General features: G+C 43.5%; 1 protein-coding gene across 1 annotated transcript in view; it reads left to right on the top strand.

The window, feature by feature from the left end:
* Positions 1–2,375: 2,375 nt before the first annotated feature.
* FGD4 (FYVE, RhoGEF and PH domain containing 4) overlaps positions 2,376–14,266 on the top strand; it is a 174,261-nt gene continuing 162,370 nt past the window's right edge. The window contains exon 1 of the mRNA XM_038406892.2: positions 2,376–2,803. Coding sequence (XP_038262820.1) covers positions 2,650–2,803 — 154 coding nt within the window. The 5' untranslated portion in view covers positions 2,376–2,649. The remainder of the gene's footprint in view (positions 2,804–14,266) is intronic.

Raw genomic sequence — 14,266 nt, forward strand, 5'->3', positions numbered from 1 at the left:
AAAAGGCTCTTTGTGCTGTAAGAATTTGTAAAACTTGATATTAAAGATTTACAAGTATTATCCTCTTTGGTACTGCTGCAACATAAGGATTTAAACATTGAAAAGTGGCCAGTGATTTGGGGTATCTCAGTTTTTGGGCCACAAGTTGTTCCATGCTCCACAGTGAGATTTCTTAAACAAACTGCAACCCTTATAGTGGTCATTTTTATTTTAGTTCCTGAATCGTTGGATGTGGTTTTGTTTTTTTAACTGGGACAAGCTTTGATTTGTTTTTTTCTAACTTCAAGATACCTTAATGGGGGTTGATTTTCAGAAAGAGCTGAGCACTTATCTGGCTCTTAAAAATCACACCCCTGTAAAGTACTAAGCTGGGATCCAAACAAATCACCAGTTGCTTTGGAAAATTTAGGGTAGAGCAATGACTGGCTTATACACAGTGAGGTACTTAATCATAGAATATCAGGGTTGGAAGGGACCTCAGGAGATCATCTAGTCCAACCCCCTGCTCAAAGCAGGCACAATCCCCAATTTTTGCCCCAGATCCCTAAATGGCCCCCTCAAGGATTGAACTCACAACCCTAGGTTTTGCAGGCCAATGCTCAAACCGGTGTTCGATGGGCCCTCAGGATCCCTTATTAAAATTGTACCTATAGCTAGACCAGGGACGCTAGGGTTACTTCCCTTATTCCAATAGAGGCACGCCCTCTCTGGATACTGCTGAGTCATCCCTGACAGAGATTACAGTCTAGATTTTTATGTGGCTGCTATTATAGTGTTACCTGAGCATGTGAGGGTCTCACACACACCTCATTTCAAATTACTCCAATTGAACACTCTGTTCTATCAGCACTATGCTCTGCATATTTTCCATAAGCAAACATACACATTTCCAGCAAAGAGTGCTAATGTATATTTGCATAGTTGTTTAAATGGGAATGTATAGGGGCCAACATGCAGCTTTGGTCAATAAAAAAATAATTCTGCAAAAATGGAAAAGTCAATCCCCACCAAATACTGATGCCTGGCTCAGTGATACAGCTGACCCAGATGGGCTCTCCACAGAAAGGGAATGCCTGAAACATTCAAAGCAATTTGGGGTGACTTTTGAGAGATCTATGATGAATGTAGACCCTGACGATAGATATGTCACGTCCCCTTCCTTCCCTTTATCCTAACTGTCTTCATTTACTTTGAATATTATGATGAATCTGGCAGTTTGGTTGTTGTATTTGGACAGATTAATACAAATTATAAACAAATATATAAAAATAATTGGTGGGGTGACCGGCTGGCATGTGACAAGGTAAGGCTCATTTCTAATAGACCTGGAGAAATCTTTGAGGAAGTGGCATCAGAAATAAATGGCGAGGGTAGTTTGTGGGGAAAGCAGAGTCTGCCTGGTGAGAAGGATCTGTTTGGGGATGGAAAGGTGGGAAGGGGATTGGAATCCTTGGGCAGGGGAGAACTCCTCCATTTGCCTCTCCCTGCTGCCTAAAGGGTTTGCTGGAGCAACTTGGTCATTATTTCTTCTCACTTGCCCAGGGCTTCTTTGAGCTCCCCCAGGCAGGGATCTGTCCGTTCTCGCCAGGAAGCTGGATTACCCGGGCTCTCAATATCGGGCAGGTTTCACACGGTCTGGGAGCTTCCCAATCCACTGAATGCTAGCGTGTGGGTACAGGCATGTTCATGCATGCTTATTCTGTGCTCTCTAGCGAAGCCAGCGTATCAGCAGAGAGCGAGCGAGCGAGAGAGAGGAACAGGCAAGTCCAGAAAGCAGAAGATAAATCAGGAGGAACGAAAGCCGATACAAGCTCATGCCCCTGCTTCTCCGTCCTGCGGGTGGGAGCTTTGCGGAGTTGTAGCCAGGAGGAAGGAGGCATTGGTCTTTTTGTCTCTTGGTGCGCTAGTGGAGGGGCGCTTTGGAGACCAGGGGAGTCTGGAAGTTAGCTGACAGCAAATCCAGGGCAGTTGTGTTTACCAGCCGGAGGATCAAAGCTTTGACCTGGGCAGGGTGCGTGCCGGGTATGGGGGCAGGTGGCACTGCAGCTGCAGAAACACTGGGCTAGTGCTGCGGGAAAGGAGCCGGAGGCGGAGAGTTCAAGGCAGGGGCTGAGAGCCTGGCAGTTGCCCGAGTGCCTGAGAAAGCTGGGGGTGGGGAGGCTCCGACGTGCGGGGTGTGTCGGACGGGGGAGGGGGCAAGCGGGGCTGCCGAGAAGTTGCGGGCGGAGCCGCAGAGTTCCCGGCGCGGCTGGAAGCGGGTTGATTCCCGCCCAGGGGGAGGGCGCTGAGCGCCGGCAGGACTCACCTGACAGGTGCCGGCGGGAGGAGTCGCCGCAAAGCCAGGGCCGTGCGGCGCTAGCTGGGCTGCTGCGGGGGGGGGGCGCCTGGGGTCCAAGGCCAGCGGGAGCTGCAGTGCAGGGCCGGGGCGCGCTTCGCTGGGGTCCCGGCGCCGCGGGCTTCCTTCCAGGCCGGCCTGCGCGGCGCTCCGGGGCTGCTGAGCCGCAGCTTGGCGGCTCTTGTCGGCACCGCGCCAGCCGCCGCCGCCCCTCTGCGCTAGCCCAAGCGCGGGCAGGTGCGATGCGAGCCCTGCTGTGGCCGGAGCGCTGAGCAGCGAGGGCGCGCTCGCTGCCGCCTCCTGGCCCCGGCGGGATGAGCGGAGCGGAGGGCGCTAACTTCAGGCGGGTGGCGATCCGCAGGAAATCCAGCCAGACCCTGCACAGCTCGGCCCTGGTCTTTGCCGTCCCCGCGGGAGGAGGCAGCTTCTGCCCGCCGCCGGGAGAGGCGGCTCGGAAGGAAGCAGCAGGTAACACCCCGCGGGCGCCTCCCCGGCTTCTCCCCCGGCGCTGAGCCCGGCTCGCCCGCCCTCGCCTCCTCTCTCCTGCCCGGGGTCTCCCTCCGCGCTGGCTGGCTGAGCGCGGGAGAGCCTGTCAAACTGCGGACGCTTGGGCGGGCAGCGCGGGGCCCAGGGTCCGAGACAAGGGGGGGGGGGAGTGAGGTAACCTCTTCTACGGGACCAGCTGCCGGGGGTGAGCGACACAAGCTTTCCAGTTTACACGGAGCTCTTCAGGTCTGGCTCCGAAGCTTGCCCCTCTCCTCTGTGTGGCCCAGGAAAAGATATTCCCTCCCCCCCCCTCCTTTTCTCAGGTTTGGAATGTCTCCTTGACGGCAAGCAGTCTGGGGCAGAGCCTTTGTATTCTGCTTTGTACAGTGCCTTGCACAAGGGGGTTCAAGGCTAGCACCCGGAAGGGCGAGGCTAGGGCTTCTCAAACTGGGGCTTGTGAGGTTAGTAGAGAGGGGCTCGAGGGCGGTCAGCTTGCACCCCAAACCCCTGCTTTGCATCCAGAATTTATCATGGTGTAAAATATATTAAAAAGCGCCTTTAGTTCATGAGGTGAGGGGGCCACACTCGAAGTCTTGCTATGCGGAAGGGGTCACCAGTACAAAAGTTTGAGAACCACTGGGCTAGGGCAGTGCCAGTAACTAATAAAAATGGAAACGCACAAGCAAAAGCATCCTTCACCCAATGGCAAGACTTCAAAATGGCTCTGACATTACATGGACTAACGAATCCCTCCTGGTGAACCTGGAATTTTGGCCCTTGGGTCAATAACATAATACAATAATACCTTTTTAAAATGTTTCTACCCGGTCACAACTAACGCTGTTGGGTGGTGTTAACTTTTTACTCTAGTTTTGGTGGTGGTTTGCTCTGTTTGGGCAATGAAAGTAGATTAGGTGTTTTCTCTCTGGACGTCTCAATCGTTAGCATAAGGATGTTTTGGTTGCTTTTAAAATTCTCTTTGGGGTAAAAAAAAGTCTTAAAGGTTTCTCCCCTTTCACCTCCCCCCGCCCCCAAAAAAGTTCTTGTTTCTACAAGAACTAACTTCTGAGGCTCAAAATTGAGTTGTCTGAGCCTTTTAATCCCCAGTGGGGGAGACTTGGCAGGTCCGGGTTAGTGAGTCTGTGCAAAAGTGTCTGGTTTGGAACTGAGAAAAGACTATGGAAAAAATAGCACCATCATACTACGCAGATATGCTCCATGTGTGCATTCAGTGTTGTCTGACTTTCTAATGACAATTTTTTATTGGATTCTCTGTTATCTCTGCAGAGCCAACATAGCTATAACAAAATGATCTGGGGATTCTATTTCATCTCATGCCTCCTGAATAGGCTTGTTTATTAAATTTCCATCAGTCACACCTGTGCAGTTAAGGGATGGGGGGGGGGTGTTACACAGGTGTCAATTAAGCCTGCAGAACCTTTATTACTGGTGGTGATTTGGGGGATAGAAGGGAGCCAACTTGGCTCTGAGAGCCCAGTCTGAATGGGCTGGGCTTGCAGGTTGAAAAAAGATTCTTGTATATTGAGCACATCTGACATGGAAACTGTAGAAGCAGTAAATGTGAGACTCCATCTTTGGCGATACTTTTGCTATGTCTCACTTTTCAGAGCACTACTCCTTAGAAGGAAAAAAACTCACCTGTTGTGGATAAGCAACAAACTCTGTGTGTTAATTTGCTGTTTGACACAGATTCAGGCTTGAAATGCCAACTGCCACCCCCTAAATTTTAAAGCACAGTGTTAAAGGGAAACTGTCAACTCAGATTTGCCTGCACATGTGGACCTCATACGAACAAACATTTTATAAAACTCATGATCAGTGATGGTGCCTGCACTGGAATTTTAAGAAATAGTTTATGAGTAGGTTGATATGATATGCTAGTGCTCTTGCTACTGGTCCCAGAGAAGGATATTGTTGGTTGTTTTTTTTTTTTTAAAGCCTTTAACCCTCCTCTTTCTATTTACTTGAAGGATTTTGTGTAGGGTTTCTGTAGTGGGAGGGGAATTTTCATATTATATAGTTTAGTGTAGAGGACTTGAGTAGTAACTCTTCTGCTCCTCCAAATGAGCAGCTCACTCTCAGTCCCAGTGGCTGTAGTTTCCTTTGCAGTTTCACTAACCCTCTGCAGTTACCCCCTTTCTCACTACACTCTTGGATTAGTATCTCATCCTCCCCACCAGTTGTTCCTTACACAACATGCATAGTATGAAGGAAACAGTCAACATGATTACTGTGTTCACGTGACTATATACATGCAAGGCCTTGCTATACATTCACACACCACCGCTCTGGTGGCTTCTGAAACATAAAGGACCACGAGAGCCACTAGGAAGATCAAACTAGTTGAGAATTAAAATGAGGAGTACTTGCAGCACTTTAGAGACTAACAAATTTATGTGGGCATAAGCTTTCATGGGCTAAAATCCACTTCACTGGCTGCACTGATTATCACTACAAAAGGTTTTTTTTTTTTTCCTCCTGCTGATAATAGCCCACCTTAATTAATTGGTCTCATTACAGTTGGTGTGGCAACACCCATTTTTTCATGTTCTGTGTGTGTGTGTGTGTGTCTAGATCTATATATAATCTTCCTACTGTATTTTCCACTACATGCATGCAGTGAAGTGGGTTTTAGCCCACAAAAGTTTATGTCCAAATACATTGGTTAGTCTCTAAGGTGCCACAAGTACTCCTTGTTTTTTGTTTTTTGCTGATACAGACTAACACGGCTACCACTCAAACCTATTTAAGAATTACTGCTTGATTCCTATACATGGTAATGTTATACATAACTTTCATTTCTTCTTAATTTCTTGTAATGGTCTACGATTATGGGGATGTTTGTTTAAAAGGGCTGTATGTTACATCTAAAATGACCAAATAGTAAGGTCCCTACCCAAAGGAGGTATTCTCCAAATAGACATGGAGAAGTCAAGAGATGGGGGATGGGAATCAAGAAAAATGTGACTAAGTAGTGGTGGTCAGCATTCCTCTTGTAGTCTGTGGGTCTTTCATTTTCACTTATTACAACATTTCAGCGGGGAGAGGTGGGTTAAGAAGCCTTGTGTTAGAAGCAAGTTTTTACTGGGAGAAATTTGAAGCAGAAGAGGACAGAGACAAGGTGAATGTGGTCGGAAAGGGAATTGCAGGTGTAGGGAACCATACAACTGCTACTCTAACCTACTGCCTCAGTCTGCACCTTATGAGTGATGCTGTTAAGGTGAATTCATTATACCTTTTCCATGGTGACACTGTATTGCAGTCATAGGACATTGTTCACTGCAGCACTGAGTAAATGGAGAAACTGAATAGTGAGTGGGGGCTAACTTGAGCAAGAATAATATCAAAAGTTCAAGGAGAGAATAATAATGCATCAAATATATATAGCGCTTCCAATTCAGGTTACTTCCCAAATGCAGTCCACACAACATCCTTGTATTAAGGACATCTTCATTTACAGGTAGGGAAATAGAGACAGACAGGTTACATTGACATACCCAAGGCAACAAAAGGTGTTAGACGCTATCTTGCAGTTAGCCACCTATGCAACCACACCAGTGTAAGCCCCTAGATGAAGTCTGTTCTTCCTATGACTGTATCACAAGACCACACCAACTAAATGAACAGCCAGTTTGATTTATTTTCATTATCACTTGGGAAATTTTCTCCTTTTAATCTTGCCCAGGGAAAGATGTGACTCGGACTAGCTCCTGTTCTGTAAACATACACTTAATGCATTGTAAAGCTGGGCGTTGGCGTAATGGGAAGGGTGCTAGCTCTTGTGCAGTTTATATTTCATAAAGTGCTAGCTGGACCTTGAGGAAGCCTCCCAACCTAACTGCACCCAGGTATTGTGTGCATTGAATCAAAAAATATTGAAATATTTGTCTCGTACCAGGCATTTGAAAATATGTCAGCTATTTAGGTTACTGCAAGGGGCCGGGAGCATTCTCACAACATTTGTAGCATCAGAAGTACTGTGTCTGGGTGTCAGACAAATGGAAAAGCTACCATTGTGCCATAGGCTTGTATGGAAGACTATGAAGAAATTAGAGCAGATTTCAGACTTTTTGTATACAGCTGGTATTTAAAAGCTCTTCATAAACTATAAGTTTTTTGTGTGTGGTTAGTGAGCAGACTTGGGAACTGAAGTAACCACTGTGCACTTAATGTCTCTTGCACAGACCTGGATGTCAGAATTGGTTCATGTAGGGAACATTGTAGGTTATATCTAGTTTTTGGGAGACATACCATAGACTTTCTAATTATTCCAGTTCAGTGTTGTGCATGGAAAAACAGCACCTCTAATAGTCAAGCTCTCCTCCCCCCTGCCCCTGTAAGGATTGTACTGCACATCCAGCATTTGGTGCAAGGTGAAATCCAGATGTGGGCTTTTAATACAAGACCTTCCAGCTTCTAGACAAATGTGCTACTAACTAAGCCACAGTAACTCATAGTGATACGTTCAATGCCAATCTGATCATATTAAAACTAAAGTGAAACCTGGCTTAAGTGAATACCCAAAGGACCAGTACAAATGATTTGCCTATTAGAAGTTGACCTTTAATTAAAAGCTGAATAAAATGGTACTGGAAACTTAGGAGAGATTTTAAAGGGGTGGCTGCAAATTGCAGGGCATATGATCTGCAGCAGTGGTTCTCAATATTTTTGGGCTCAAAACCCATTTGTAAATGTTGATGGCCTGTCAGGACCCAGTAAACAGACCCTGGGATGGGGAGTCGGGTCCTGCTCCCGGTATGGTGGCAGGCCCTAGGGGGTGTTTGCAGAGCCCAGTCCACACTCGCCCTGCAGTGGTGGCTTCTGTGGTTCCAGTCCCACATAGCTGGCTGGTCTTGACTCCTTGCTCTGGATGTTGCAACCTGATAACGTATGGTTTGCAGCGTCACTCACTCAAATTAGGCCCAGCTGGCCCCCTGATGCCAATCCCAGCCAGCCCCACTGGACTGGAGCCATGGGACCCTTTGACATGTTCTGGGGACCTAATTTTGGTTCACAGACTATATGTTGAGAAACCCTGGCCTGTAGAAATCTGGTTAATCGCAGATTATGAAGAGCATAGCTAAGGGCTTGTCTTCGCTGCAGAGTTAACTTGAGCTAGAACTCTAGTGTTGCTCCTAACTTGAGTCCCAACCACACAAGCAAACATTTAAGTGAAGTGGTGCTTTTGATTTGAGTTGGCTGGCCTATCAGAGGAAATAAGAGTTCAGAGTCATCCGCTTCTAATCCAGTCACTCTGTGCAGTCTGAGTGTAATATTGCGGTGTGGCTACTCTCAGTCAAGGTAGGCTAACTTGAGAGGATTCATTTGAGTGTAGATAAGTCAAGACATTACTCAAAGCACACAGATCAGTGATTGTTTACTGTCATCAATGGCTTTTTTTCCCTGTCATACTTATAAATGTGAACTTTCCTCTTAAAAATTGAATGCAGTGGTGGTTTTGTTTTGTTTTGTCCCCCCCCCCGACCCCAAGATCTGGTGGGGAGAAGGGCCAATTATGTGCTTATCTTGGTTCTCTTCCTCTGAATAAAAAAATACTGGATCACCTCTGCCCCACTTACCTCCCCATGGTATAGGATTGCCTGCCCAGGCTCTTGCATGTTAGCAGTGTTAGATACTGCAGTATCGTGTTGTATCCCTGTCTTGCTCTTTCAGAGAACTGAGGTGACCTGCATTCCATACAGTATTGCTGCAGAAGGTATTTGCAAAGTCTAGCAGAAAAGATTGATTTCCCTCTACTGCTGCTGTACCTTGGCTTGTCAAATGGATATGATCTCATGGGATTATTCAGATATTTTATGGGCTTTTTTTATGTTTGTTACTTTTTGCAGGGGATGAAATAAAGGAGACTTTAGTAACATGCTGTGCAGTGCTTTAAGGGATGTCTGTGTTAAAACAGTGAATCTAATAGAGGCTGAGAGTTCTGAACAAAATAAACAGTGCCCTGATTCTCTTTTCTGCCTCTGGAAATGAATAATTACCTTTGGGCATCCGCTCTCCTTGCTCCTGGGTGTAAGTCACCCACTGCATTACGGTTGATTGGACTGTAGTGATTGAATATCTGATTGCTATATGATGTGTTCAGGGAAAACAAAAATGAGCATTAGTTAATGCAGACAGCAATTACAGTACTGTATCTAGACACAATGGAGACCATTGTGACCTAAAGCTTTCCATATATTGGACTTCCTTGGTATGCACAGGATTTTTCTTTTTTGGTTCTATATGAATTGTCCAACAAATTCTGACAGGTGTAATATCCGGAAAGAAGCTGGGGAGAACAGGGGGAGGGTCTCTTCAAAATATTTTCTCTCTTCAAAAAATTTGAAGAATATACAAGCAATTGTTTTATGGGAAATCATGTTAGAAACTTGGCTATACAATTTCCCAGTCTGCAGTTATTTTACAGATTATTACACCATGGATTAAATTCTGCTTGCAGATATATGTGCACATACCTCCCATTGAAGCAACGCAGGGTGTGAAGTTGCGTGAAAATAACAAAAATGCAGAATTTGGTATCCTAAGTCTTGGTGGTCCTGTCAGCACTACAGGCATCCAACTTTACTTAAAAACATGGACGCTATTGGAATCGCACCCTGACTGAATTTGATATGTAGTCTGTCATTGGTATATTTGATACAGACGACTTTTCTCAAACATTGAGTGCATATTTGTTTCCTGTTCGTTTTTTGTTTTTCAGCATTTAGGACTTAAATAACCAGAAGCTAATAGCAAAACACTCTTTGGTTGACTAGGTTGTTTGTTTTTTTTCCCAAAAAAAAAAAAAGCCAAATGTGTCCATTATGATCATCTAATCTGACCTATTGCTTAACACAGGCTGTAGAATTTCTCCTCTCCAACCCATAACACCAACTTTTAGGAGAAAAAGGATTTTGCCCTTAATGAAGTCATTATCAATAAATCAATGACTGGTTAGTAAGAGAGGGAGGTTTGCATCATGTCAAAATAATAAAAATATGCCCATTTAGCCACTTCCTTTAGAATGTTTGGTAGAAGGCAGGAAATAGAGGCAATGGTAGTAGTAGTTCCTGGACTAGCTGCATGCCTACAATGTTGAAACTGGATCATGCATGTAAAACCCTGTTACTCTTAACTAATCCAATGTGCAGGCAACATGAGAAGTTTGGATGTTGCCAAAAAAAAAAAGTGTATGGTTTGGAAAAATAAAAGGAACCTGCTCAGGAAGCATGTTGCTTTTGTGCTGTTACTACTACAGCACAAGTTCCCCAGGTCACTTGGAAAAGGCAAGCTATTGATGCAAAAGGAATGACTAATTTAGTCTCTAGTCAGTGATGTCCTTTTTCACATGTCTGTTAACATGAGGTTGACAACACCAGTTTTGAACAACTTATTCATATTGTGGACCTCTTCTTAACAGTGCCTTGTGGAACACCTACCTCTCATTCCTGATCATGGACCACCTCCCCCCTAGCTTCTCAATCAAAATTCCATTTACGATTAGGTAACATTTGTATGCCAAATAGGTGCAGGTAAACTTTTGCTGTATCTGTTCCTCCTGGTTAACAACCATTGGTATAATCATTAATTAATGGTTGACCATTTTACTCACTGGACTCACCATATAACCTAAAACATGCACACAGCTAATTGAGGGATTTGGAAGAGGGAGGGGAAAATGCAGTTCAGCCAAACTTCAAAACCAAAATGAATGGCTCATTTTCCTTGTTTCAGTTTATCTAGAGTTCTAGATATCTCAACCTTTAAGAATGCTAGAAAATTTGAACAATTGATAGTATAATACTTGCATCAAATTATCAATTAGAAATTTTGCAATTAAGACTTTTTTTCCATGAAGGACATTAGACTTCCTATTTCACCCATTAGAGATATGGCCATACTCCCAATGGTGGAAGTCTGTGGTCTGTTCTGCAGTATGTCGGACTAGATGATCATAAATGGTCCCTTCTGCTCTTTAAAATATATGAATCATTCTTTGTCTCCAGAGGGCACATATCGGGGATTTTTCTTGATCATATTTATAGCTGTTCATATCTGTCTAAATTCAAGCACTTATGTACAAAGTGGCATACTTCTGACACCTGAAGACAGGAATACTGTTCAGAGTAGGCATGTGTAAAGTTACACTTTGTCAGCATTTCTAGGGAAATGGAGATAACATGCAAGTAAGCAGAAGAAATTCGAAGAGACTGTAATGTCCTCTTGAACTAGTTGTAGGCAAATGGTGTCCGTCTGAGGGCGTGTCTGTTAGTGTTTGGCAATCTGGGTGTAAATCCACAGCACTGTAGCATGCCGCATATTAACTGGCCACGTGGACCCTGCTACTATGCGGTAAATATGTCAGTGTGCTATGGAACTTTTAGTGTGTGGTAGCAAGGACTGTACAGCAGGCTAAAGTGCTATCAATTTTCACTTCAGCTTCCACTCACTAACTCTCTCTGCAGACATGCCCTATCAGAGGAAGTAGGTGGCTTTGGCAGCATAAACTACTGTTATGTTGCTCTACAATACACACCCGTATTCCACTGGGGCCGGGCTAATCCCTTGTTGATGGCCCTATTTCAGGTACTCTGACTTGGTCTGCCTTCTGCTATAAAATGGGTGTTTTAATCCCATCCAAAGGTTATAGTCAGAAATAGAGTTCATAAACCAAATGGGGCAATCCATATATATAAAATTTATTAATTCCAAGTGTCAGTTTGTTAAAACAAAAACACTACTTGGAAGCCAAGTTTAGCTTAAAAAGTCTGGCTTCATGTTGCATGAAAAGGGCACATTAGAAGGTTATTCCACCACAAAACATCCTAATCTTTTTTGTCTGAGCTCAAAATGCCAGAGTTCTCTGTGCAGTATGTGACACTTCAGCAGGACCCAAGTAAATGACTATGAAGCCAAAAATAGTTCATTAAAGATTGGTTTAATATGAGAAGGAAATGGATCATTGTGGCTAATGACATTAGTGTCATTATTCCTTTTTCTTATTAGCATAACTGGCATTTGTGGGCCAGTACGCCACTGTTACAGAAAGCTAAACTGTTGTAGATTTAACCGAAAGTTCTCTTGAGGTTTAAGGGTAACTGTATTAGGTAGGTTTTATTTCCCTCTCTTTCCCCCCCCCCCCCAGCCCAGTGACACTTTTCAGTTGGGTCCATCTATACCACTTTTATTTTCAAATGGATATGCTTTACATTTCCTTTACTGTTTCATTATACAGCCAGCCACAGAGATATTTCAGGTCCATTTAGAAGTGCAGAGTCCTCTTCAGCTCTAACCAGTGTGCCACAGGATCAGTGGTATTGCAGCCTTCAAAAATCATGAGTGGGACACCAAAATACTGTGAGACTGAATTAAAAAGTTAAGTGTGGGATTCTTTTTATTTTGTGTTGTACTATCTGAACTTCTAGGAGTCACATTTCCTAGATCATCTCTGCAGCCATGAGGGCTAGAAGTGATCACTTTTAAAATAAGTAACTGAGATTTTCATGTAATAACCACAATAGTAAACAAAGTACTTCCCTGGGCTTTTTGTGAGCTGGGGCTTTAAGAGAAACACTGAAGAGCATGAGACTTGCAATAAAACCATAAATTGGCACCAGTGGGTGAGATCATTCCAAGTTTGAATTTTAGTTATGATGCCTATTTAAATATACTGCTACATTAATTTTATTAAAAATGCATTTTGACTTTCTCACTTAATTGCAGCCTTACCTACTTGTATTACATTGACCAGTGTAGTCTTAAGAGTTGAAAATGTGTCCACTTAGCTGGTGATAACTAGCAGCTATTAATACAAGAATATTTTAATAAAATAAAGCTTTACAAAGCCTTACCAGTGGTTTGAATCAACAGTTAACCTTGTAATTGTTCTTGCTTCCGTCTACTCCAGATTTGTAAGGGATAATGCAATAACCATTGTTCCCTATAATTTGATTCCATTCAGAGTACTGCCTATCTACTCGGGCTCCAGTCCTGCAAACACCTGCATACTTAATTTTGAAGTTAATGGGACTGCACACAAGAGTAAAGTTGAACACAAATGTGGATGTTTGCAGGATCAGAACTGGGTATGGAAAAAGTGTATAAGGAAAGAGTCCAGTGCTAATGTGACAGCCTGAGAACACTGGTGCTCTGTCCAAATAACTAGTATCCACTGCTATTTGCCACTTTTAGGGGCTTCATTGTTACTATTTCTGCAAGAATAGCTCTAATTCTAAATTTCCTGAAAGAGATGATCCCTGTCTCATACTGAACATGGGTGGTATCTTTAAAATAAAACTGCAGGAGCACAATAAGAAATATATTTTTAAAATCTGCCTCTCAGTGTATTTTGTTGGCTCTTTGGCACAAATAAGATCCGAAGGGCCTAATTTTGCCCTTAATTTGCATCTGTGTAACCAAAGATAGTCACTTATGTGACTAGATCAGAAAGTGGCCCTAAACTTAAAGCTTCTCAAGTGGCATGTAATCAAAGTACTTCCCTGGGCTTTTCTCAAGGCTGACATTGTAACATGATGTATGGGAAATGTTGAAAGGTAGCCTATTATTCATGGAGCTGAGAACAACTGTGTGTGTATCGGAGAGAGAGGGAAGGAATCTGGAAATAACTTCAAAACCAAACGAGCTCTTTTGAAGGTTCTCTAGTTAGCTGCTTGTTTCCGAGGTTTTTTTATACATTTTTTTTCCTCCCCTAAAATTAACTATTATAACTTGACTTGCTCAGATTTCTGCTCCCCTTCTCCTAAATAGTTATGGAGATCTACTTTGCTCCTGGTTTAACAGCTGGAGCAAATCTATCAGCAGGTGATTTTTGACAGTAATAACTAAATTGTTGCTGCTTTTCTTAATTACCCTCTACTAATTGTGTAACTAATTAGCCCATTGTCGGTTTTTCCTTATCTCTTGTACGATTTGTAGCCAGAAATCCTAGCATAAATCAAGCCATTATTTAAACTCTGAGCCTCAGCTAAAGGCTGAGCTGCTACATTTGGCAGCTACAGATAGCAAATGAATCCTATTGTAATTAATATTTTACCTCTTCAGTATTTCCTGTATGCCACTAATCAGAACCCAGCTTCAGTGAGACTGTTTAGTTTAAAAAAAAAAAAAAATTTTTGAAAGTCTGGTACTACAAAATACAGAAGGTTTAAATGACACAGCGAGGTTTTCAGGTCTTAAGTTTTAAAGTCAGTGATATTCATTTTCCAAAAGAAGTGACTCTAGAAAACACCTAGTGAAAGAAGTTATACAGAGAAACCTCCTTAGACAATCTCCTCTTCTAAGAGTGTCTCAAATGTTTCAAAGGCAATTCTGCTTTCCCTTTATTAAGCCAACTCTGTTAAACAGGCTTTTGCTGATCCCTCTCCTCATTGTTCTAATACAGATCTCACCAGATCAGGTTTTTAA

The sequence above is a fragment of the Dermochelys coriacea genome, chromosome 1 (assembly GCF_009764565.3).
Source record: "Dermochelys coriacea isolate rDerCor1 chromosome 1, rDerCor1.pri.v4, whole genome shotgun sequence".
NCBI classification, from domain to species: domain Eukaryota; kingdom Metazoa; phylum Chordata; order Testudines; family Dermochelyidae; genus Dermochelys; species Dermochelys coriacea.